This window comes from Ammospiza caudacuta, chromosome 4, assembly GCF_027887145.1.
Source record: "Ammospiza caudacuta isolate bAmmCau1 chromosome 4, bAmmCau1.pri, whole genome shotgun sequence".
Lineage (NCBI taxonomy): Eukaryota > Metazoa > Chordata > Aves > Passeriformes > Passerellidae > Ammospiza > Ammospiza caudacuta.
The window spans coordinates 28,063,879-28,090,053 of record NC_080596.1 but is presented as its reverse complement, the minus strand read 5'-3'; the positions used below and the strand labels follow the sequence as shown (position 1 = coordinate 28,090,053).

The window sequence follows — 26,175 nt, the reverse complement described above, 5'->3', positions numbered from 1 at the left end:
AGCAGCCCAGTTCTGCACAGAGAACACAGTTCCTCCAAACTTGTCCTGTGCAATGTCAGAGCACAAGCTTTAATGAATGTGGTGGAACCGTGGTGCAGGTGTTCATTCTAAAGAAATGAACATGGAAACAATTTATTTTTGATGATTCAGTTTATTAGCACACAGTTCCCTGTGCAGCCAAGCCTAAAATAAAGCAGTTTTGGGGCTTTTATCCATCGCTTAGTGAGGGCTCTTTGAGTTGCCATTCAGCTCAGCAATGTTCCCAAAATGCCTCAGTTCCAATTTCACTTTGTATTCCCATTCACAGGGCTTCCCCTCCCTCCCCCTGCCCTGTACTCTCTGGAGATCCTAAACAACCTACACAAATTCCATTTTATTGCCCAGGTAATGGTGTTATTTGAGGATTCAGATTGTTTAGGTGCATCCCAAGTAGGATGTCTGGCAAGTGCTGGAACTCTGGAATTGTAGGGAGATGAAAGGCAGGGCCCTTTCTGCTTCTGCTCCAGACTGAAGCTGAAATTCTGATGGCTTCTGACTTTCCTGACACTTCTCTGGGATTAGATTGGTATGAGCAGCCCAAATTAAAACACAATTCAGTTTGTGGGGTTTTTGTTCATATGTTTGGGTTTCTTTGTTTTTGTTGGTTTGGTTTGCTTGGGAGTTTTTTGTGTTTCAAACCAAGTCATGAGTAATGTCTGTGTTACCAACACTTAACTCCCACTTGTTTGCTTTTAAGAGTTTTTGTTTTAAGATTTCTGGGCAGAAAAACTCACTGGGAATCCCGAGTTCCTGCTGATGGTCAGGATTTTGTAATGCCAATTTGTGATGTGTTTGTGGATACCACATGTAAGGAACTGGGAATGGTAATGCTGTTTTAATTCATTATTGAGCTCCTTTTGCAGTGACATTCCTGCAGTTATTTGTGAATGATTTGAAATACTTTCATTTCTGAGCTGTGTTTTCTCACTGTCTAAGCAAAATAAATGCCATCCCACCAAAACCTGCTTGGGTCCAGAAATCAAATCAAGACAGATGATTTGATTCCTGGGAAAGTACAAAACTTGGGCTGGCTTTACTGCACTCAGTAACATTCCCCCTGCTGCCTGAAGGGAATGACTTGAAAATTCCACATGAAATTATACCGGTGTTAGAGTATTTTAGAAAATATATTTATTGTGAAAGCAAATAAGTATGTAAATAAGTTGAAGTTACTTTAATATAGGTAACTTATTTTTCAAGTACTTAAATATTGGAAGGGACTGGCAGGAATGACAAGGAAATGTGTTTTTTCAATTCAGAAAAGTGCAGTAAACCAAATTCAAAGAGTATCTTATCTTAAAAAACACGGCAGTTACTGTTCTCAGGTAGTTAATTTTGATTAATCCAAGATAAATTGCCTCGATCACAGCCTCAGGACTGAGCCACGATCAGTGCATGTGCCTTCTCCTGAATGCGCTGCAGTCGCTGCTGTGCCCCAGAGCAGGGATTTGTGTGCCAGCCTCACCAGGCTGCAGTGCTGGAGATCTCTCAGTGGGCAGGAATGGGCTGCCTTGGCTGCACCTGCTCCTGCCGGCGGGATCCGATCTCCATGGGGGACTCTGCGGTCACCGCGTGCGGCAGTCCCGCTCCTTAGGCCGGAGCCGGCGCCCCTGTCTGGGTTCGGAAGGGCCGGGCCCGCTCTGGGCTCTCCCCTCGCAGATGCCAACGCGGCCCCGCCCTGCCCGCCCTGGGCTGTCCCTGCATCGCACCGGGGTCAGGCCGGGCGCTCCTCAGGAGGGGTCCCGGCCGGGGGGTCCCCATGGGCCCCTCGTTAGGAGGGCTCCGGGAGAGAGTGGAGACCTTGAGCTGAGCGTGGGATGCGCACTCGTGTCCTGCTGTCCCGGCTGGAGGTTAAGGACACCAAAGGCCACAGGCAGAGTCTCTGCGCACTGAGCTTCCTGTTCCAGTCATCCCAAACTAACTCAAGGAACGATTTAAAGGAAAATAAACTGAATTATAAAATAAATTTAAAATACTCCCGATCCCAGCTTGTGGCATGTGTGTTCGCTTGTACAAAGCCATGTGGCAAAGGTAAGTTTTAGGTGGTTTTGGCAGCTGGGGGATTCCCTGTGGAGCTGAGAAGGCAGCAAAGGATGGCGGAGCATTGTCTCCACCAAGGGTGAGCTTTGCACAGGAATGGTGCCTGCCAGGGGGGTCAGGGAATCCCATTTTCCTTTAGGAAGGAAAACACCAATCCCTGTGGCTCTGTCCTCTCCCCATCCCACGTCCCCCCAGCATCACCCCACAGCGGCATCCTGGATCCCTTCCCTTCCCTTCCCTTCCCTTCCCTTCCCTTCCCTTCCCTTCCCTTCCCTTCCCTTCCCTTCCCTTCCCTTCCCTTCCCTTCCCTTCCCTTCCCTCTCTGCTCCTGCCCAGCGGTTTGGCTGCAGGCTGGGAGAGGGGAGGCCACTGAAAACCTCTGGAGTTGAGGCCCCATCGCCTGCCCCTGATCCCAGGGCCGGCCCAGCCCCGGGATCACCTCCCTTAGCTCGGGGTGCCGCGGCCAAGAGCGGCAGCAGGGCCAGGGCTGCCCTCATGCTGGCGCCGGCTCCTCCTCCTGCCGGCAGGAAAGCGGCACCGGGAGTCCCATGCCGGGGTTTTATGGAGGCAGGGGCAGCAGCTGGGAGAAGGATTAAGCCAGAGGGCAAGCAGCATCCTCGGCCTGGCCCTGGGCCTGCTGCCGGGGCCTCAGAGCTCCGGACTGAATCATGAACTTGGACAAACGGGGATGGGCGGCCCTGAGACCTCGGGCTCTGTGAGGGATGCGGGAGAACCACGGGCCATAAGGGGAGGAAAAGCGCTCCGTGCACCCCGTGAGTGAGTGAGTGAGTGAGTGAGTGAGTGAGTGAGTGAGTGGAAAGCCCTGTGTGCTTAGGATACTGGCTGGTCCTGAGGAAGGAGACACGCTTGTTTTGGGATGCCAGCACCCCAAACCCGCCGGTGCTGCTGGGCAATGCCAAATGTCCTTGGAAGCTCAGCTCCAGGCTGCACCTCGGATTTCACTCCTGCCGCTGCTGGGTTGGGGTCTCTGCTTTGCAGCCCCTTGCCAGACTTTTGCTGGGAGTGTTGTAGAGCTCTGTGGGGTCTCCCTACAGTGCAGCTTTCCCTTTGTCCCTAGAAAAAGGAGAATTCAGCATCTTATCCTCTGGGTCCTAAGAGACTCTAGAGGAAGAGGAGAAGATCCAGCGGATCCTCATGAGTCCTGCCGGGCAATTGACGAGAGGGAAGCAAAGAGGGAAGGATGGAGATCCAGATGCTGCAGGGAGACCCCTGGCCCCAAATCCACCCTGCACTCCCCCTGAGGCCAGGTGTTCCCTCCCAGCCCTCACCCCCGGGACGGAGACAGAGCTGGTTTTTATGGAAGATCCCCGGCTTTTCTGCCAGGGATCTGCACTGACAGTGAGCTGCAGCTCGGGACTAAATCCTGCCGATGCAGGAGATGACCACGTCCTGTTCGTGATGGTTTATGTGTGAAAGCTGAAAATAAATAATTACGGACTCATGGAACGGCCTCCTCTCCTGGATTAACTCTTCCTTATCAAACTTTCATGTCACGGCCCGGGGAGCTGGGGGACAGAGCCCACAGGCCGGGCCGCTCCCCGAGCACACGGTGCCGGTCGGAGCCCCCGCGCCGGGCCCGCTCCTGGCCGCGGTTCCGAGTCTGCACCGGGGAACGGCCGCCGCCGTCCCGGCCCGGTTCCCCGCCGCTCCTCCGGGGCGGGAGCGGCGGTGTCAGACCCGGCGCCAAGGCCCGCCCGGAGCTGCTCCCCCCGCCCCATACCGATCCCGGTCCCGATGCCGACGGGGGAGAGGCGGCACCGCCCGGGACCCCCGGCAGACCCAGGCGGCGCTCGGCCCCCGCACCCCGGGCCACGGTCACGGCCCCGCCGCAGCGCCCCGGGCTCCGAGCGGTCCCCGCGGGAGCAGCCGTCGGGCGGGGCTCGCACGGCACCGAGCGAGGACAGGGGGGCGGGGCCGGCACAGGTGCGAGGGGCGGGGCCACGGAGCGCGGGCAGGGGGCGCTGCGGCGGGGCCACCGCCGCCGTGCCCGGGCCGGGGGGCAGAGCGCCGCTGGGGTGTGCCGGGCCGTGCCGCCTCTCCCCCGCCGGGCGGATCGAAGCGGCCGGGCCGGGGATCGGTTTGGGGCCCGGGATGGCCGCGGGCACGGGGCGCTGCCGGCTGCGGGATCGCGGCCGTTCCCCGGTGCGGGCGCGGAGCTGGCACAGGTGTGAGGGGCGGGGCCGTGAGAGATGGCCGCGCCCCCATCCCGGGGAGGGGGGCGGTCGGCAGAGTAGGCGGGGCCTGACAGATCAGGGGGCGGGGCCTGACAGATCCGGGGGCGCGGGGCGGGGCCGGGCGGTAAAAGGGCGTGGCATGACCGAAAAGAGGGCGGGGCCGGGCGGTAAAAGAGGCGGTACCAGGGGCGGGGCCCGAGCTCAGGTGTGCAGGGCGGACCCAGCTCAGGTGTGCGGGGCCCCAGAGCGGCTGCGCGGGGCGGGGCCGAGGTGATTTAGACCCCGGAAATCGCCTCAACCGCCATTTGCTCACTCAGAGCACGGTGCGGACGGAGCTCCCTGTGCGGGCTCCGCAGGTAAGGCGCGGAGGTTTTGGCCTCCCCTTCTGTCCCTCTCTCTACCCCTCCTTCCTTCTCCGCGTATTCCCCTTTCTTTCTGCACCTTCCCTCTCGCCCTGAAACGCTCCTTTCCTCTCCTCCCAAACCTTATCCCCCGACACTCCTTCCTGTCCTGTCCCTTCTCCGCTTCTCCCTTCTATTCCTCCTCTCTCCACCGTCCCTCTTCTCCCCTCCCGGCCTTTCCCTTCCTCTCCCGCCTCCCTCCTCACTCCGACCCCTCTCCATTCCCGTCCTCACCATCCCCATCTCTCCTGTCTCCCCGTCCTCCCCTCTCCTCCTTCCCTCGCACCGCGGGGCTCGGGGTGCCGGGCAATAATAAAGCCCCGAGGGCCGGAGCCCGGCGCCCCCGCCCTCGCTGGGGTCCCCACACGGGGCCGGAGCCGCTCTGCGGGTCCCCCCATTGCAGTTCAACACAGCGCCCCACAGTGCCGGGGCTCCGGCTGTCCCTACATCACACTGGGGGGGTCCTGGGGTGGGGGGCCCCGGTTACAGGGGCTCCCTCGTTAGGAGGGGGTCCCGGGGGGGAGGGGGGCTAGGAGGGGCCCCCTCCGGAGGGGGGGGTCCCTGGGGGGGGGGGCGGTCGGGGAGGGCCCCCTCCGGAGGGGGGGGTCCGGGGGAGGGGGGCGGGGCCTGGGGGGGGTAACTCCCCCTCCAGGTCCTACCCCCTCCTCCCGGACCCCCTCCTCCGGACGGGGTCCAGCCGCGGCCCCCTCCCGGGGACCCCCCCCTCCGGAGCCGGGGCCCCGGGGGAGGGAGGGGAGAAAGCAGAGGGGGGCAGGTCACTCTGCGCCGTGAAACACACGTACACGTGTAAAACAAAAAAACCCACACGAACGGCCCTCCCCTTCCGACCCCCCCCCCCCCCCCCCCCCGCCCATAAATGCCGGCGGATCCGCGCCTGTCCCGCTTTCTGCGGGGGATGCTCGGCTCGGGATGCGGCGGGAGCGGCGGTCGGAGCGCTGTGCGCAGATCCGGATCGGGGGCGGCTGCTGCTGCTGCGCGGGGTCCGAGGCGCTCTGGTAGGATCGGGATCTGGGCCCGGGGATTCGGGTCCCGGTCCCGCCGGTGTTTCCTGTGGGAGCCGGGCCGAGCCGCTTTTTCCTCGGCGCCAGGGTACTGGGGTAGGTACCCGGGGTGCTGGGGCCGGAGGATCGAGGGGGAATTGGGGCTGGGATCGGGACCGGCATCACCGCGGGCGGGAAGAGCCGCTCCGGGACAGGCGCTGTCGCTCTGGCTGCGGCCGGCGCGGGGCTGGGTCCCGCCGGGGCTCCAGGCACGATCCGGCTGCGGCGGCAGGGAGCCGGTGCTGTGCCGCTGCCGTGCCCGCCAGGAGAACGACGCTTCCCGGGAGCAGCCACTGGATCGCGGCTGGAAGCGGGAAGGACACGGAGACCGCCCGTACCGGCCCCGAGATCCCATCAGCATCGCCGCTCGCTCAGCGCCGCTGCCCATCCCGGCCCGGTAACCCCGGGGGGACACCGAGCCCCCCTCCCCCAGCCCGGTACCCCCACGAGCCGCAGCGCCCGCAGCCCCTTCTCCGTGCCCGCACCCCGGGGCTGCCGCGCCCCGGCCGGGAGCAGCCGCTCTGGGATGGCCGCTGGGGCCGAGGCGTTGCTGCTCCCGCTCCCGTTGTGCCTGGGGTGGGACTGGAGCCCAGGGAAACACGAGGGAAAACTCAGTGAAAACTCTTTACTCTTTATTTCCAGAGCTGTGAGGATCATCGAGTCAAATGCTGAGTGACCAGCCCAGCTGTGCATTGATCACAGAATTTTGGCCTTGTCAGCACCCTGCTCCAAACACCTGGGCCAATGCCAGGGTTGTTCCAAAGTCCTGCGTGGGATGGGAATGACTGCTGCCAGTAAGAGAGCTCCTCTACAAATGCAGCTCCTTCCCTTCTGCTAATGCTGCTTTACACACCAGCCCCTGCAATGGCTCTAGGGCAGAACTGGTGGCTGGCACTCACCTGTCAGCACCAAACTCTTCCCCATGACCCTGATTGTTCTGCCCTTTCCAGGATTTACCCAGCAGCTGTAAATGTGCTCACACCATGTCCCTTTGTTTCCCCAGGAAGAAGTGAACCAGACAGCTCCTGAGGGTTCCTCTGGAGAGTGGCAGGGGGCGTTTCCTGCAGGTGAGCGTTGCCAGCTCAAAGTGACTGTGGCTGCTGGGGCCGGGGCTGTTTCTGGGCCCAGAGGCCTCGGTGTCTCCTGCTCGCTGCCAGCCGTGCTCCTGGGTGTTCCCTCAGGGTGTCCCAGCTGGCTGGGAGCACAGGGTAGGAGGAGCCAGAAGCTCCTGAAGGCAGCAGCCCCTCGTGTCCGTGGGATCTGCAGGAGGAGCTGTGCCTGCACCGTGGCTCCTGGGCCAGGGGCTGCTCTGAGCAGGCACGTGGAAATGCTCCAGCCCACACAGAGCACCAGGAGCCCAGAAGGAACCCAAGGAGCAGCTGGCATTACCTGGGAATGGAGGCACGGCCCGTTTGCACAGGGGCTCACGCAGCAATTCCCGGTTCAGAGCTCCCACACAGCTGCCAGGTATGTCCCAGCCACCCCAAATCCCTTCCCTCCTGCCCAGCCTGAGGCCATCATCCATCAGCAGCACTGAAGCCAAGGCAATCTTCCCCCACAGATACTGAATCCCAGACAGGAGCCCTCAGAGATACCTGAAAATCAGTGGGATGGAGTTTGGAGTTTTTCAGGATCCAGCTGCAAGTGCACAAGTGATGGAAAGCTTTCACAGGTAGGTCCCACTGGAGATCTGCTGAAGATAGGGATGTGCATCCCTTTCCTGAGGGAAAAGAATCTGTAGAGGCCACTGCTGAGGCTCTGAGAGGAGCTGAGCTTCTGCAGGGAGAGATGTTCCCCCCTGGGCACAGGGGCTGCCCCAGCACAGGCTGGGAGCACATCTGGCCACTGCCTTCTCCTGCTTTAAACACCAACTGGATGTTCTCCATCCTGGAGCTCAGGGGGTGAAACCAGCTCAGTTCCAGGCAGCTCTGTCCAGTGCCCCCAGGGACATCACTGGGGGGAGGGTTATAAACAGTCAGTTCTATGGAATGTAACCCTGTCCTTGTCCTTGTGCTGCTGCTGAGCTTCCTTGGAAGCTCTGCTGGCTCCTGGCACAGCTGCTGTCCAAGGCAGCAGCTCTGCATGGGAATGCCCACACTCCATGGGGCACTGGGAGGTTACTGCAGTGGGAATGGAGCAGGGAATTTGGGGCTCTGGGTGTAATTCAGCACAGCTGACAGGGAACCCCAAATCTGGGCACCACACAGAGAACAATCCTTGTCCTGCCCTGTCAGGACTTTCTTCAGTCAGTGAAGTCTTGAGCAGCACCACAAACTAATACAGAGGCACTTCAGATCCAATAGCTTTTGACCCTCCTCTTCCCTTTAGCCTAAGTGTATGTTAAAAGCAGCTCATTCACTGAACTACCAGTATTGGGCATGTAATTAAAAGGGGGAAATGGAAATGATTGTTTTCTACTCATTGAAAAACAAGAAAATACTTTTCCCTGGCACAAAAGCAGGGGTCCTAAGGTAAAATGTCTTCACTTTTCAAATAACATAATTAGAGCAAAAATCACCAAAAGTGTCCCTACTAGGGCATTTACCTTCTCTCAGGTGCGTTCCATATAGCCCGTGGCAGACTTCACCAATGACCATCAACTTCATAACTCCCCTCAACTTTCACATCAACTTTAAAACTCCCCTTCCCAAATCCAGTCACTCTACAGATATGCACATATGGCAGAGGAAGAAACAAGCTGTAAACAACAGGCAGTTTCCATTGGCACTACAGCAATCTCCTGCTAAACATGACCAAAGCCAGAGGGTTCCCCAGCCCATCAAAATCTTCAAAATCAAAAGAACAGTTCCTGTCTACAACAGCACAGAGGAAACCACTTAGCAATGCCAAAACCTCAAAGACAACAAACACACAAAATATTAAGAAAGATATTTAAACATCAGCTTTGATAAACATGTTTAATAATCCACTACTTTACAGGACAGTCATTTAAAAGCTGGGCTTCAGGAGAAATATTCAGACTTAAATGCCAGTTTTCCAAAACCCTCACCTAAGACACTGAGACATCAAAAGCTGGGTTTGTTCAGCCTACCAAGAACTGCACAAGAAGCTCAGAGTTGTGGTTTTGCTAAAAACAGACACTGTACCTAGGGAAGGGGGTCACTTTCTTTCCACACTGCACTGGATTGGCAACAGCCATTCTCCAATGTGGGCAACACCCGCAGGGAAAGGCAGCACTCCGTTCCCTCAGCGTTGCCTGTTTCAGGAATCACACACACACACCACCTCCCGGGGCAACCCTCCCTCCAGCGAGGTCTCTGGGACGGCTCTGCAGTGACACTGCTCTTCCCTCCCAAGGAACAAGGTGTTACAGACACACACTGGGGGAGGATCCCCACTCAAGCAGCAGCCCAGACCTGTGCACAACTTCTGGGCTGCACATAAATGCACAACTCGGTGCTTTCCAGGAAGGACAACATACACCTGCACAGAATTACCACTGTCCCCACTACTGACACGATAGGTGAGTGCATATACACCACAAATTAAAAATTAACTTTTTCCTATTCCCAGGAATAATTTGGGAAGTTTAAACCAAATAAGAAAAAATAGATTCCTATTTATTTCATTTACTCCTTGGTTTCAGAGAAGTTAAAATAGGTGTCAATACAGACACAGCACTTTTTCTTCCATAGGACAGCAAGTCTGCTGTGGCCATGCAATTAAGAACTGCATTTCATGCCCACTCCACCATATTAATGCAAGTCAATCCAAACCCAAGCCTCCAACGATGGAGGAGGAATCCATGTTTTGGAGAAAATGAAGCTGAAATAGAAGTCTCCAGCTTGCAAGGTTCCTAAGTGGAAAGCAAGGGGGTAATTTCCATCCTACCCGTGGTGTAAAGGGCTGAGACTGCAAGGCCGACTATCTGGAACGGTGTGCACCAAAAACAATTGTAAAAGTCATCCAGCTTGAGTCCCCAGAGGAAGGAGGAAGTTTTTCACTGTAGGAAAAACAAGACTACAGGAAAGATTCCCAGTCAAGGCATAGGCAGGGGAAGCAGCCTTCACCTCCTCAGCGGGTGGGGAAGCCCCCTCGATGGGTCCCTCCACGGCCCCCTCTGAAGCCTCCCCGCTCACCGCGGAAGTTGGTTCTGTTCCTCTCCCTGCCCCTTTCTCCCCGTCCTGCCGAAGTCCCTCCTCTTCCTCCTCCCCTGGGAGCACCGCCACCCCGGTCGGACTTGGATTTGGGTGGCGGGGACTTGGGCCGCAGCCTCTCGATCTCCTCGGTGCAGCCGGTCAGGTGTGAATTGGGAGCCGTGAAATACGAGGAATACGTTTCTGCGTTGAAGTTGCTGTTTGTGAGGGTGGGTCCCACCGTCAGCCAACCTCGGGAACAAAACCACAGTGAGCAGAAGCAACAACAAACTTCATTGAACAGAATGAAAAGTCACCTCTAGAGTTGCTGCAAAGTTAAGATTTATCTGGGTATTTCTAAGGCCTTGCTTTTCTTTTATTTTTTAAAATTTTTTATTACTCATGGCTGTGGCAACATTCACACTGTGCTTTCACAAACCCCTACCCCTTCTTCTTACTTGTCCTTACACCACAACAGTGCTTTTAAAAAAGACTCTGAAGTTCTACCAGAGTAACCTGACTGTGAGACACTGACATATAGAATCCCCTGGCAGCAGCACTGAAGGAATACCTGAACAATGTGTCCTGATCCATGTATTTCTTGCATTTTGCATCATGCCAGATGCAGCACCCACTGTGAGATACTGCCACTTCAGACACAGGCAAGAGCACTAAGCTCATAGGGGTTGAAAAGCAGTTGGAAAAAGAAGTCACTTTTCTGAGAAGCATAAACACATGGGAGAAAAGGAATCTCAACTGGATTTTGTTATGCTCACTGATGCATTAAACGCAGGGATAGGCAAAAATATTGGTAAACAAGAATCTCTCTTCTGGAAAAATTACAGAAATGAGAGTTCTCATAAACTTTCTAAACAACAGTTCTGTGACTGACAAATCTTCACAAACAGCAAAAAACTATGTCCTTCAGATCTGCTGTCTGATCTACGACATACATATGGAAACCTCTTTAGGACCCTGCAATGAATTTTGCTGTTCGGTCAAAAACAACACAGCAGTTACCTGGTCGAATTGTGCTGTCTCTCCCGAAGAGATGAAGCCGCCGCCGCCCGAGGCAGAAGTGCTCAATGATGTGAAAAATCTCCACAGGTTTCTCTATGTTGCCGATTTCAGGCTCCTCAGTGATGATGAGGTCGATGTCAACGTTGGCGTGGATGAAGTCTCCGTCGGTGCTGCGGCGCACGGTGCCCTTGATGCCCATGAGGCAGTGCTCCTGCAGACACACAGAGCTGTCACCTGTCACACCCACTGCTGTGCCAGGTGAGCACAAGGGACAGCAAGGACACTTCTGAGCACATTCCACTCTTACAGGAGAGAAAAGTCTGAAACAAGAACTAGAGCAGAAAAGCCAGAGCCACAAAAGGAGCCAGCTGAGAACAAAGCAGAGCAGTACTTTAAGCAGAAGCTTGATAAACTCCACTAAGAGGTGGTAAAACTCAAATCAAGGCTGAAGTCAGCTACATGGACTTTTTCAATTAGAGAACTCTAGGCTGGAAAGGCTGAGAAGTCTCCACAAGGCAAAAGAGAAAAGCATGATGACAAGAGCAAGGAATGGTTATTAATTCTGATTAATACCTGTCTTAGCATTCTGATCCTAACTTTATTTATATAATAACTTGAAAAGTTTTCAGTCATGAAACAGGCAGTGGAAATAATAAGTACTTTTTCATACTGTACCTCTGTCAGTAAAGGGACCCTCAGAATTCCCCTCAGGTTCCTTTCTAGAAGATATTACTGCATAAAACCCCACAACCACCATCACACTCTCAGGCAGCTCATCAGCATTAGAAATGTTCTTGAGCTGTAACATGCATCATTGTCCTTCCTTCTACAACACTGAAGACATCTGAGTGAGTGAAATGTGGCACCCATGAATGAGGGTTGTTCCAGGATGAAAAGGGGCTCCTACATAGTCATTTCAGAGCTCTGTTTCTGGGAATATCAATCTTGGATGAGAGATGTTCCCAGGATCAAATGCTCTGACTCACTAAGTGCCACCAGATGGCTCAGGAAACAGCTGCAGACAAGAGAACGTAACCATTCCTGAATTTTGGAAAGGGTTTGCAGAGTGAGTGGGTAAACATGAAAGGCACAATATCAGACCTGTCACATCTGTGCAGATGGTGTTGCACTTACGCAACGCGGCTTTGGACCTAGAATTTACCTAAGGGAAAGGCAGAATACTGCTAAGCAAATCACCCACCAAGCCAAGCCTCCTCAGTCTAGTCCTTAGGAGAACTATCCCCAACCGTTTACTTCCATACCACAGGGTATGTCACTCACAACTACTGGGATTCTCTGACAGGTGGCACAGCACTGAGCATCCCTGGAGAGAGGCCTCAGCCAAACACAACAGAACACATTTCTGCTCTAAGCACTGGCAAACACAGCTTGAAACAGTGTTTAGTCAGAGCAAACTCACTCCATTTTCAGTGTTTATCACAAACAGTGACCTCAGCTCAACTCTCGCTCCATAAACAGGAATTCTCCCATACCAGAAACTATTTTTCTGTGCTAAACAAAGACATAAGTCCCCTCAAATCCTCCTGTGTTAAACCCTGCCCTCATGAGCAAACTGCACACATTTGCAGTACTATATGCAATAAACACACAATATTTATACTTTTAAATATTTATAACTAATACAACACACCTTCAAACAAACTTCAGATTAATGTAAATGCAAGTCAAAGAAAGATTCCAGATATCCTAAAGGGAAGTTTATACTCCTAACAATGGCCAATTTTAGACAGACTTGAGGATGTTTAATGCTAATGAATGATTAATGAATAAGGGAAGGAGCCCTTGAAATGGAAGGGAAGGACAACTTGAAATGAATAAATTGCCAATCAGCTCTCTATACTCAGTAAAACTTCCAGTTACACTCACATATACCCAAATTAACTATTTATGAGTCTCATTAACATTTCTCCAAGTTTCTGATCAACAGATATTTGAGTCACAAACCAGAACACTTTTTTTTCTCTGTACCTCCTTCAATACACATCCTCTACAAAACATCTTAAAACAAAAGTTTGGTTTAAACCAAGCTGACCCATTCTGTCACTTGTGCTATACAGTCATCTCCAGGAAGGCAGGAGATGCTCTGGTTCCTCCAGGCTTCTCTCTGGTCCAAACTCGGGCGCACACTTTGTGTGCATTTAGAACCAGTAGCCAATCTTCTATAGCTGTTTTTTATTAATAGATTCAGTTAAAATCTACAGATTTAAAAGACTTTTGACATTGACTTTAGTCAGATTCTATTGCTAAGTTTAGTTCCATAAAATGTACTTTGCAGAACAGAACTTGCAAGTCCTCCTGCTGGCTTTCTCACAAGCCTGTCACCAACACTGGCTGTGTCATCAGCACAGAGACAGAATGGAAACAGAGGAGGAATGGAGCCAATCCTTTCCTTTACCTTGGTTCTTTGGAAGACAGCCTTGGGGTCTAGAGTCTTGGTCTTGCCAGGGTTGTTCTTATTTGTTTTAATCCAGCAAATGTCCTCACATCTTCTGTAACCCCATTTGCGCAGACACTAAATGTTAGAAATAAATAAACCAGTTCACACTACATAAAAACATCAAGTGACCTGAACTGAACACTCACTTAGGCCCTTGACTTCTCTTATTCAAGGACAGCTACTACAAACCTGTCTAGGACCAAGCCCAGTCTATGTGGCCAACTTCAGACTGAAAACAGCCAAAGCAAAGAGATCAGTAATCACAGCTACCCTTAAACAGTTGTCTGTGAATTGTTTTCATGCAAAGCACTGCTTGAACTAAATAAAGAAGGTTTCAGCACTGCAGGAGCCAATTGGGAATTCTTAGTGCAGCATCCCCAACACGAGCAACGTTTCCCATGTAGAAAGACGACAACTGTATCCCAATTTATGAAACAGTAGGACCTTTCTCCTAGCATGCATTTCATGCCATTTCATGCCATTTCCGGCAGAAAACTACTGAGAGTTCCATTAAAAAATTGTAACTTGGCAACCTACTCCTCTGTTACCACACATACATCCAAACCACAACGCCAAGGAATTATGCTTCCTCACACAGTCAGTGACTCAGCTGGACATTTACAGCATCTAAACAGTTAATGCCATTTAAAATCACATATCCTCTAACACAGTAACAAAACATCCCTCAGTAGTTAGGGCTGAGAATTCTATACAGGGAAAAGTCAAAGATAAAAATAAACTCTTAAGCCTGTCCCTGATAAATTGAATTAAAACAACATCTTACCACTCGGCCGAGATCCAGACCCTCGCCCGAGCCGCACCACAGAAACACAAATGACCTTGGGGCTGCAATTTCTTCAATTTCCAATTTCATGATCTAATAATAATAAGTGCAATAAAAACATTTCTCAATTAAATACAAATCACCAGTTCCATCAGGAAGAATACTAAGTCTTGAGGCATTGTCACAGAAACCATCAGGAAGCACAGCTGGGGGCTGCCCAAGGGAAGCAGGGAACTAATTCCTTGTTTTGCTTTACTTGTGTGCTTAAACTGTCTGTCTCAAGGTTTGAGTTTTCCAGCTTTTACCCTTCCAATTCTCTCCCTGATCCCACTGGTGGGGGAGTGAGCGAGTGGCTGCCTGGGGCTAGGCTGAAACCATCACAAACAGAAATTCTACCTGTATCAGAAATTCTAGACTTAAAAGGCCAACGCAATCCACATGGTCTCCTCCTCAAATCTCTGCTTTGTTTTATCATTCCACTGACAGCAAAAATATTTAATACAGAAGCAACAGTACTCTGTTTCTTTTCCTCTCTGTAAGTACTCACATGAAGGTTGTGAAGACATTCTAAAAATCTCAGCTTAATTCCTATCACTAAATAGGAAAGACATTCTCTCCATTTTCACTTTCAGGAAAAGCAGCCAGAATTTATGAGAACAGTGGTTCAACAATGGCAAATGAGTAACATTCAAGATGAAATAACTTGGAATGCAAAGCATCTGTTAGTCATCACAAATTGAAAGGATTCATCTCTAACTTGCTAACACATCAAATCAAGCTTCATTCAATGCCATTCCGAGGAAAAATAATGCAGTAGGAGCCATTCTAGGAGGATGTAAGTTCACACTGGGAAGATGAGTCCCGCCTCCCACACTCTAATTTTTTTGTTAGGATGGAATGTTTTTTCGCTGGGCAGCACTTGCAGGCACCATTTTTGAATAAATACAAGAGAAAGACTTCCACAAATGAGGTTTATCTATTTTGTTTCCAGGGATTATTACTGGTTTGACCATCAAAATTTCCTACCCAATCAATACCTGGAGAATCGAGGAATGTCAGTAAAGCAAACTAACCTGCACTTTTTACTAGAAGAGCAGCATATTAAAAAACATGCCTTAATAATCTCAAGAATTTCAAGAAACAAGGGAATCTTTTCAATTCAGGACAGTCAGTATTTCAACAGCCAAAAATCAAAGAGAAAGCTCAGTGGAGGTAAGGGCAGACAGAAAACCCACTATTACTAGGTTCAAGTTTTCAGCCAGGCTCAGAGAGAACAAAAAGTTGTATTTGCTAAATTAAACCCTGAAACTATTTGCTTAAAAAAATGTATGAAATGCTCTTCACAGCAAAACAGGTACTTACATCATCCCAGGTCCAGCATTTTTCATTGGCAGTAATGCCAGTCTCTCGGTAATATTCTTCCAATGGTGGCTCCAGGAGAATCACATCAAATTTGGACTTCAGTTCCCTAATATCAAAGGCTTCCAAGTCTGCTTGCAAATACCTGTTTAAACAGATTATGCCAGACTGCATCAGACAAGGTTCAACACTGAACTACACTCCACACACTTCTGTGCAGCCAGTTAAGAGCAGGGTCTCCTGGGTGGGTTGTACATCTCAAATGCTAGATACATTACACATCCTCACTTGAATCAAGGCTAGATGCTATTGCATTGTGGTTTTTAACTAGTCTTAATAAACAGTTTTTAGGCTTCTAACTTAGCAAGCAGGAAAAAGATGTCCACACAGACTGTACAAAAATACCTAGTGCAGACTCATTGCACTCTCTGTACATCCATAGGAGGAAACATTTCAGAAGCAAACACTCACTGCCTGGCTAACTGGGAAAGTGTCATATTTTTAGAATTATTCCAAAGACTCTAAATACTAGAAACATTGTTACTTTTTATATAGTTATACAAGTATTCCATGTATTTCCCTATTCCTGTACCAAGTGGAATTCCCCCCCCACTGATTCCATTAAATACATGCTCACGCACACTCTTATGACTCTCCTTCACACCTGCACACCACTCACTGCTCCACCACTACCAAAAAATGACACTGCTCTCCCCTAAATTCCTTTAACTTTAGTAAAGCTAATAATAGACCACCACCTTTCCCCTTCCCAAAAAAAGATTCCATGTGTACTAGGTGTTGTCAGAAGGCAGCATTTGATTACTGGTTTTCCTACTTTTGTACTTTATGACCAAAACACATGCCTAGCTTAAAAGAGCAGGTTGAGTTTGCAGTTTGCCCTCAGTTGTTCAGACAACTATTTAATAGGGTTTTATGTGACTATCATTAAATAAGGGGGATTTTGCGGTACAGATCAAGACTACTGCATGTGACAAGCATAAGGTTAAGTTCAGAGAGGTCTGAATCCCTGCAGCAACAGGCTGCACACTGAGGCTGTGTCTGGCATTCAGCAAAAACAAGGACTTTTAGTTAGCCTAAACATTTTTGTCTTCAATTCCAAAATAACAGGTGATTGATGGACACTGAGATAATAGCTGAACACTATACAGAAACCAGCTGCTAAAAGAAAAGCTAAGGTTATATTAAGAGGCAAATTTTTTAAAGCTCTTGTTATCATAAACCACATGATAACGTGAGATTCACCACCACATGATATTCTTAGTTCTCAAATTAAAGCCTTCAGCCAAATCAGTTGACAATTTGGCCTTAAAAAAATCAAAGCTTTAGAGACTATAAATAATCACACACTGGAAAGAAAATCTGGTTTATACACAGTATTAAACATCTAGATCAAACTAACAACACCAGAGTGAACTTATTCTTCTATGCTTCAATTGATTCATTTGTATACACAAACAGAAAGAAAAAATGTAAATTCTAAGCAGGTGCTGAAGATAGAGATTTGCAAAGCAGACAGCTAACTTCAAACAGGTCTGGAGAAGAAAGGCATTTTCCACAAGAACACTTACATGGGAGGAGTGTTAGATTTACATATCAGCTCATCCTTCAATCTGATGAGCTCTCTAAGTTTTGGATATTCTTCAAACCTATCTGCTAAGCCTAAGAAGAAGAAAACATGAAGTTAACAACTACTTAACAGAGTAAATCTCTATCAATTAAGCATTGTCCAGTATTCTAAATAGGTCCAAATGTTAATACTTAGCCTAAGTTTAATTTTTGTTAGAACAAAGCAAACCCTTTAAAGCAGTTTTTGTTCAGTACTTGACAAAAGCCTCCTGCCCTCACCCAGCCAAGCAGGGCTGTTACTGATGCAGTGTCTATGCTCTGATCTTCTCTAGAACACTACAGTTGATCAGGAATTCACAACAACTGTTACCAGAAGGAAACAACCTTTCATTTAAACTGAAAGTGCCAGGATGATGAAAGAAACTATTTTGGTTTTCCCCCATCTCTAAAATTTCTATTAAGATCTAATTAATATTAATTCACAGCATAGTCTCTGTAATCTTTGTGTAATCTTTGGACTGTTTCCAAAGTGGCACCTGGGGTGTGGCAGGTTCCCTGAGGCAACCCTCACACTGAGATTTGGTGCTGTGTTGGCAGTCATGAAGATCTGAACACATGCTCCGACATTTAGCTTTATGATGTCAATTTTCCAACCTTTCATGTGCACAGAATGCAAAGGAGAGAGCCCTCATTAGATCTTTTGCAGAAAACGTTGTAAAAAGGAAAATGTTCTTTGAAGTATATTTCATTCTCGCTTAGAGACAACGGGTTTGCTACTGCCAGCAGCAGGTTCAGCATAGACCAACAGGGCACCATTCCTGCTTCCCAAGCAGTATCACTTCAGCTTAAGTAGGAGTGATTTAAAAGGCTTCGGCTTCATGTTCATTTAAAAGTACAACTTGGAATGGTACTAATAAATTGGGGAGGGAAAACTTCACCCAAACCCACGAACCCTTCATCTCTCTCCTTATTTAAATTCAAACTTCTTAAGTCCCAATCCTAGGAATGCAACAATAAAAGTGAAGTTCTCAGTACCTAACCTTTATTATCTCTTTCCACTTGTGCATGAAACACCCAAAAGTTCTTTTCATCCTTTTTTTTGCATATGTAGCAGCTTAAAGCTACTGCCGTGTTCTCCCAATTTCCACTACTGTGCTGCTCCCAGCCATTGTGAGTCCAATACCCCTGGGCAACAGCAGCTAAGCAATAGACGCAAAACAATTTTCAATCAAAAACCCTCAAACTAACCAAACGTAGAGCCACAGGTCTCTCCCTCTTTTCCAACAGCAACATCAAAAAGATACAGCTGGGTGTTCTCTTAAAACCATTTGTTTCTCTTTGGGCCACGTGCACTAACACACAGCACCTCAGCAGAGTTGGGATCATGGTGTGGGAAACGTGTGCTCACCAATGTACAGCTTGACACTGCTCAGCCCTGGTAAAGGTTCTGGCCCTGCTGCTGCGGTGTTCATCTCCACACCAACACTGCCTGTTTGTCCTGTCCCTTCCCTGTTCATCTCCACACCAATTCTGCCTGTTTGTCCTGTCCCTTCCCTGTTCATCTCCTCACCAACACTGGCTGTTTGTCCTGTTCCTTCCCCATCCATTACACAGCAGTCATGGCATACAACAGGGGCTGCTGTTCCTCCATTTCCGAGAAGAGTGCAGGACTGCCTCAAGTACGTAACTGTGAAGGCCAAGGGCTTTTGGCATAAAGATCCAATTGAATTAAAACAGCCCAGATGTGTTTCACAGAACCATTCACAAAACAGAGAAGAATAAACGAAAAGCCTCTGGAGGCAAATCAAACCTCTTTGGGCTGCCATTTAAAAACACAACCCCCTTGCCTTGGCAACCTTACACTAGGAAAAATATAAAGAACTGTTGCATAAAACTGCAGAGGGAGATGTCCTGCTCCTTTTAAAAGCCAAATGCCAGGCACCTATTCTGGGAAACAGGACCAAACCGTGCCTTAGTTTTAGCAAGTTTAAGTTCAGGCCCAGTGCAGCATTATTTGAGTAGTAAGTTATGTCTGGATAAATGTCAACCTGAAAAGCAACATCCTCTATACCAGGGCATGCTAACGAGCTGTCAGCAGTTACCTAACTTAGCTGAGAAACATTATCCATATTGCTTCCTGACTTAAATGTCATTATTTCCCATACTTTACATGCTTAAGAGGCAATACAGCCCAGTACACAGCTGAACTGTAAACTTCCAGAGCTTTCAAGATCTCCTCATTAAACCTGTCTACTTTCTGGAATCAAAATAGCTTAGGTTGGAAAAAAAGTCTTCCTGGTGCAATACTTTCAAATAAAACTAAGGGTAAGAACAGCCTTGGCAGTAATGACCTCCTAAGTAACTGCAAATAAAACCATTCATGTAGATGCCTATACTGGTAGTATGCACACTGAGACAAAAAACTAGGAAGAGTTTGTGTACCTACACTTCTCAGAAACTGTAAGGAATTACAAAAGGGGAGGAAAAAGAAGTGCTATTGAATCAAATGAGTCATCCTCAAACAGCTCCTGGCTGCAACATACCAACGTCTCTGATGAAGTTCTGAGGTCTGTGTCCTGTATCCACAAAGTGCTGGCAGTAATCGTTGTGTGGATTTAAGCTCTGAGTGCCCTGGAGAACAGGAAGAAGTTCAGTGAGAACAACAGGAGACAAGTGGACATACACAGACACATTGTACATGTTAGTCTGATAAATGAGAAAGGAGCAGATTATCTTTTCAACATGCCCTTATATTTCCCCTGGTCAAGACCATTCTTTTAGCTCCAACCCAGGCCCACCATTCCTGCAGCCCAGTGTGATGTGCCTCAGAATAATGCAAACACCAGTTACAGTCAGAACTGTCACAGGCAACTTCTGTACCTGTGAGCTCCAAGCCACTACTTCAGCCTTTAAAGCTGTATTTCAGATCCCATCAGTTGCAAAAACAGTTTAAGACAACTAGGCCAGCTTTGACTACACTTCCAATTGCAAAAGCACCTCACCTTAAGAAAGGTACTGGAATCTTTGTAAATCTCTTCTTCGTAAGGCAGGTTTTCTTCATCTTGCTGCAGCTCTACTTCATCCTTGGAAATAAAGCAGGTATTACAAGCGTGCACACAAGATCAAGCTGTTTCTGTCCTTTGCTTAAGAAGCAGATCATAAGGAGAAATAGACTGTACAAACAGCAGATCCAGCTCCACTGTTCAAGCAGGGGAAAAAAATACCTATTCCCCAAAAGGTCTGCACCTCTCTCACCAACAAGGAGAGTGTTATTGGGAAAGGCCTCTGAAAGAAGAAAAAAGTAAAAACTCCTTCACTTGCAGCCCCTGACAGTGCTTTACATTTTTGTCCCACAAAACTTTTATTCTTTGGACTGAAAGTATAGATTTTGTCAATATTATTCTGCAGCAGAACTTTTGAGCATTTATATCTGGACAGTCATCTCTTATTTCCCAGTCTTAGCAAAGTCCACACTTTGAAGAAACAGCTCATGGTACAGGTCAGTATTGCATCTGGATTGCCCTTAAATATAACTTTCTCTTCTATAGCCCCAGAATTTACATTAAAACACCTAGAGAGCCACTAACTGTTCATTCAACCGTTTCTGGGACTCAAGAGATCTGTTAACACTGACATACTCTGAACATTCAACACAGAACTCAGAGAGAACAGAAACTCAAGAGAGACTCACTTCACATCACTGCCCTCCCACTGACCCTGGACCAACCCAGTATACAGATTTATAGAACACAGAAGTACAACTGAAGAACGACTAAATTGATATAATTTGCCATATTATCACAGCTGTATTTACTCTATGCTACTACATAAGCTGTCTCAATGCAGAATAAAAAATTAAGTGCTGTTCCTCCCAATTTTGATCCCTCTAAATGTTGAAATCTTCAAGTAAACTTCTATTATTTCCAAGGTGGAGCTTTGGACTGACTTCTGAAATGCCTGATGGGATAAACAGGTCACAGCTTCCCCTTCCCCATTCACGTGGTGAACTTAGAGATACACCGTCTTTTTGCTTGTCTAACCAGATAAAAAAAAATATTACAATCAGAAACAGCAACAGTGTTTGCAAGAAAAGAAGTGCACAGAAAAGCAGCAGCAAGTGTTATTCAGGTCAAAAAAAAAAGCTGAAAGCTTGCATTTTACTAAAAACTGCTTATGCCATCATAAGTTACACCTGTTTCCCTCTTTCATCTTTCTCTAAATCTTGTCCTTTTGATGATAAGTACCAGTTAGATACCCGAGTGATCCCAGTTCTCTTTTATGCCTTTGTAAGCAGTTTAAAAAGTCTTGTGGCCATAAACAAAAGCCCACACCACCAACTTTCAGAGGGAAAGGAAACAGTCACAGCAGAGACAGAATGACACCAGCAGTAACACAAGATACTAGGTTCTTGTACATTAATTATCTGTGTTTTCCAAAGCATCTGCTATAGAAGCTGCTGAGTTAGGGAAACAGGAACACCCCACAATATTCAAACATAGCTTGCTTCAAATGAGTGGAGATACATGGAATCCATGATTCAACCAAGAAAGCTTTCTTCAGCCTCCACAACAATGGCATGGAAGCATCCCAAGCCTGCAGGCCTCTGCTTGCACCAACAAAGTAGAACGGGGCAGTCTCAAATTAGGTTGGCTGACAGCAAAATAGAACCACAAGCGCTTTTGTACTCCACACAGCAGACACTCAGACAGGCTCAAACAATGGAACCAAATCACCTGGGGAAGGCAGCAGGTGGAGCAGCACTCACAGCTCCCACAGGGGCCTCACAGTGGCAGCAGACTCTAATCCCATTGCTTCTCACTTCCAAATAAACATAAGGGAGCTCAGCTAACCCTGGGACAACTGTTACAATTCCACAAGAAAGGAGTATTTTAGGACCTCTCCAAAACCACAACTGAACTTCCTGACTTAAAAATATCCATGATTCCTTTTTCCAATAGTGCATCTCTTCCCTATCACCCACCTCCCAAGGCTGGCAAGGCAGAGCCAGGCTCCAAGACCAGAGCCAAGCTGCCAGACTGGAGTCAGTGATGCCCTTTGTTCTCACATCAGCCCGAGCCTAATGAAGAATCACCACTATAAATTCACACTTAGGCTACAAAAAAGCCAAAAACAGACACACAGAAATTAAAAAACCCACCAAAATGAAAACACATTGCCTTTATTTTTTTTCTTTTAATCAGATCTTCCTACATGGCTAAGAAAAGTAAAATACTTCACCTTTTATCTTAGAAACTGCTCTCACACAGGTTTGAGGGTACATTCACTTCCACCAAATGTGAAGCCAGGGCACAAAAAGTTGAAATAACTTCATAAGACTTTCCCGATCCCATCACATAGAACCCAACACTGCAAGTCAAGGGTATAGACACAAGTCCCTTCACATCAGAAATACCTCTGATTTTCCAAACAAAACTGGCAAACTGGCAAAACTTGTCCACAACAGTTCTAGTTAAGGCTACTATTGCTTTTGTCTAAGTTGCATTAAACACAATACAATAGGGCTTGACACCTTAAGGATGCAGATTTTTGTATGACTTCATATTAGAAGACTAAATTTAAGCAGGCTCAGAGAGCTCAGGAAAATGCAGATGGAATTTTACTGTTCTTATCTCCTTGCCAATAGAGAATTAGCAATGCCTGCAGGAAACAGCTGATGACTCCACAATAGATGTTCTGCTCTGGGGTTTCAAGTTTCTTAAGTCTGTTCATCTGCTTAACTGAATTTTGTCTGAGCTACTGTTATTAAAATATTCTTCCATTTCAACAACATAGAAAAAGTCTGGCCACTTGCAAGTGGTTACAGCTCACCTCAGGGTAAGTCTTCTCCACAATGATTAAGAAAATCTTAATGATAAGATTCATGTACTTTGCCAACCCAAGTAACTTACCCACATATACTTTATAGGTAGTAAAAATTTAGTTCTTTACCATGTACTTGATGAAGAAGTAAAATTAATTTATATTAACCGATCACTAATGCAAGAATTAAAACACTGGTTCACAAACAGCAGTCTACCTCATGGTGACAATTTCTTTACTAAACAGGATATACAGACTAACATCATGTTAAAAATAGTGTCTGTCCCTTCACAGAGAGATTTTCAAAGTAAACAATCAAAAACCATCCTATCATACATTAACTTTTTAGTTTAGTAAGATAAAAGGTAGACATTATTACAGGAAGATTTACAAAACTGTACACAAGTGTAACATGACGAAGGCTTTGTATTAAAAAAATTACTATTTCATCCAAGAGAGTAGCAGACACTGAACTATTTCATATACACTGACAGTGATTGGATTTAACCACAGAAAAAAGGCTATTAGGACATGGAAAAAAGGGAGGAGGACACACACTGCAACCAGATCCCAAACCAAATCATAAAGACAGCTGTATCATAATCATGCCTTTGTACCTCTTATCTTGGCCAAAACATCACATGAGGAGAAAGCTGTCACATAGCTTTGGGATGAGCATTTGAAAAGTGAAGGGCATGAGAGTTTGACACTTCAATGACCATGGAGGCATTTTGGTTTGTTTTTTTTAACCTAACTCTTGCTGGACATCTTGGACCCTTAAAAGAACATCCCGAACCAAGCCTCTTACTTCCAATTCCCTCAGGATCCCCTATTTCTTCCACTCATCCAGAACTGCATTCCTTGGCACTGAACAGATGGGCCAGGAGACACTCTCAGCCTCCCTTGTCTCATCCCATGGCCTGTGCTTGCTGCTAACTGCACAACTTTTCTTTTGACACAATGAAATTCTGGTCAAGCTTCTTTCTGTGTTTCCCCAAGCACACACACATTTTACTGCTTCCTCCCACAGCCAGCCATGGCTCAGTGCTGTTCCCTGGGCACTGACTCCTAGGCCTGCCTCCTCCTAGGAGCAGCATTAATTAAGCCTCCACACACTGGGGTTTGGTGAGTGCACAGCTCATTGCACACCTGAGGTGAACAATGTAGCATCTATGTTCTCTCTCTTACACTTCTGCAGTGCAAGGCATCAAGGGAGATGCCACTGTAGAACATACATATTAAAGGATGCATACACATCACATTTATTTTAATGTACACAAAAATTTTCTAAGTATCTCGGGGACACAACACCAAAGAAAAGTAACTTTTTCCTCTTTTCTTACCTTATATTCTTCAATCTCTTCCTCATCAGCTTCTCCCTCATCTGGATATTTACGTTTTGCATTTGGTGCAGAAGTATCATAAGCAGCCCTATGAAGAGCCAAAATTCCTCATAAGAAAGTTTCTGTCTCCAAAGAAAAATGTTCAGGAATCTTTGATAATATCCCTTGTCTGCATGTTACAAATTTGAAACTATTTCAAAACATCATACATGAAAAGCTATTCCTCTCTCAGTATATTTCAGTTCAGCACAACTTATTAAGAATAGAACTCTTGAAAAGAATAATTTCCTTGCCTTTCTCATTTTTCTGCTCTCAAAAGTACAGCTTATTTTAACCAACGCAGTATATCTACAGAATTAAGCTCATTCCCTTCCAGTTCTCTGGATTTTTCTGTTCTAAAAGGTACACCTTGTTTTACCCCAAAGCAGTTTATTTACAAAATTACGCCTGTTCAGACAGATGTTGCAAAAGCAGGGGAAAAAAATCAAGGAGGAAGACACAACTTGAGAGGGAGGATGGGTATGGCATGGGTACTTAAAAATCCTTGCCAAAGTCAAAAGCCATGAAAAGGCCTGTATGCCAACAAGTGCAGGACCAAAGCTTGCCAAAATTCCCCTTCAATTTCATTTCACCATTGAAGGCCGAAACAGAAAAGAAGGACTTACAAACACTCTGGAATGGAGATATCATCAAAGGAATTTAAATTGAAGGGGGAAAAAAAATTGGGAAGAAAAAATGGACTGGGATTACATCTGGATTACATCTGATGCAGTGCAAAGGACCAAAACAGGCCAAAACTAACCAGACAGATGTTGTAAAAGCAGGGGAAAAAATCAAGGAGGAAGACACAGCTTGGAGGGGAAGATAAGCAGTAGATTTTATTTGATTTGATAAGTAGTAGATGATAAGTAGTACATGCTCTGTCCTAGACGTATCTGTAGTTTCATGCGAACTTTCAAACTGAACTGCCCTGAACTGTGCTCAGCAGAATCATGAAGGCTCTGGGACCCAAGCAGACGGCCCATTCTAAACTCAGATCTGTTTTCTTACACAGTAGCTTTTTCACACCAGAAACAAGTCAGCCTGCATTTCCAACCTGCTCTTAGAAGGGAATAACTAAACCCTACTCGCCTTAGTCGCGGCTCTGATGTGACTAATTACTGAGTTTCCTTCTACCGAGGGCAATCCCACGGCGCTTGCCGGGCCTGCTCTCCTATGCAGCCCCCCAGTTTTGCACAGCCACCGCCCTCCCATACAGACCTGCAGGTCTCTCTGGTTTCCGCGATCTCCCGCTGCTCATCCTTGCTGTTGAGCACGGCGCCGATGCTGTCGGCGTTCTCGGCCCCCAGCTGCACAGCGGCAAACACAAAGTCACTTCGCGGCTAGCCCGGTCCCCCGCCCCGCAGCGCCCCGGTGCCTCGGCTGCTCCCGGCCGTACCTGCTGCGCCAGGAGCTGGCGGCGGAGCTTCTGCCGCTCGCGGATCTCCTGCAGGCGGCTGTTCATGGCCCGCACCGGCCCCGCGCTGCCGCGCTCCCGCCGCCGCCGCCGTCACTTCCCGGCCGCGCGTCACTTCCGTGCCGAGCAATTCCCGCAGGGAAATCCCGGTGTCGGCGCACCGCCCGTTCCCGAGGGATGCCGGTGATGTTCTGGTGTAGATGTCAGCTTCACGTTCACTCGGGCGCTGCAGTGCACGGAACCACCCCTGAGGCGACACCCGGCTCAGCCCGTGTCACGGCTGTGACCACTTAAGCACCTGGTCGGTTTTTCTAAAGTACGTCCTTTGTATCCAATTCCAGTATCCAGCGTGGTTATTCGTAGGTTAACCTTCATGTTTTGCTTCATCTTCTGATCCTTTAGAAACTTCCGCTAAGAGGAAAGAGAATCTTTGAAGCTCTTTTAATCTGATTTTTGGTGTCTTTCCTGCTTCCTCCTGTCCCCCCGCTCCTCTGTACTATCTGTCTGGGAATGTA

General features: G+C 48.0%; 1 protein-coding gene and 1 long non-coding RNA gene across 2 annotated transcripts; one reads left to right on the top strand and one right to left on the bottom strand.

The window, feature by feature from the left end:
* Positions 1–6,946: 6,946 nt before the first annotated feature.
* Positions 6,947–14,915, top strand: LOC131556827 (uncharacterized). The gene is made up of 3 exons (XR_009274664.1): positions 6,947–7,203; positions 7,298–7,408; positions 14,728–14,915. It is a non-coding gene; the product is annotated as an uncharacterized LOC131556827 (long non-coding RNA).
* METTL14 (methyltransferase 14, N6-adenosine-methyltransferase subunit) lies at positions 8,670–25,749 on the bottom strand. The gene is made up of 11 exons (XM_058803710.1): positions 25,643–25,749; positions 25,465–25,553; positions 24,205–24,292; positions 20,044–20,124; positions 19,585–19,672; positions 17,044–17,134; positions 15,458–15,599; positions 14,096–14,188; positions 13,270–13,386; positions 10,854–11,064; positions 8,670–10,085 (listed from the first exon to the last, which is right to left on the bottom strand). Exons 1-11 carry the CDS (start codon positions 25,706–25,708, stop codon positions 9,772–9,774), a joined length of 1,380 nt encoding a protein of 459 aa, XP_058659693.1. The 5' UTR covers positions 25,709–25,749; the 3' UTR covers positions 8,670–9,771.
* Between the last annotated feature and the right edge of the window lie 426 nt (positions 25,750–26,175).

Coding starts and splice junctions, on each gene's coding strand:
- METTL14 (XM_058803710.1), bottom strand. CDS start 25,708: ATGAACAGCCGCCTGCAGGAGATCCGCGAGCGGCAGAAGCTCCGCCGC. Junction 25,554..25,642: donor GCCAGCTCCTGGCGCAGCAG/GTACGGCCGGGA, acceptor GCCGCTGTGCAG/CTGGGGGCCGAGAACGCCGA. Junction 15,600..17,043: donor AAATCTAACACTCCTCCCAT/GTAAGTGTTCTT, acceptor CTGTTTAAACAG/GTATTTGCAAGCAGACTTGG.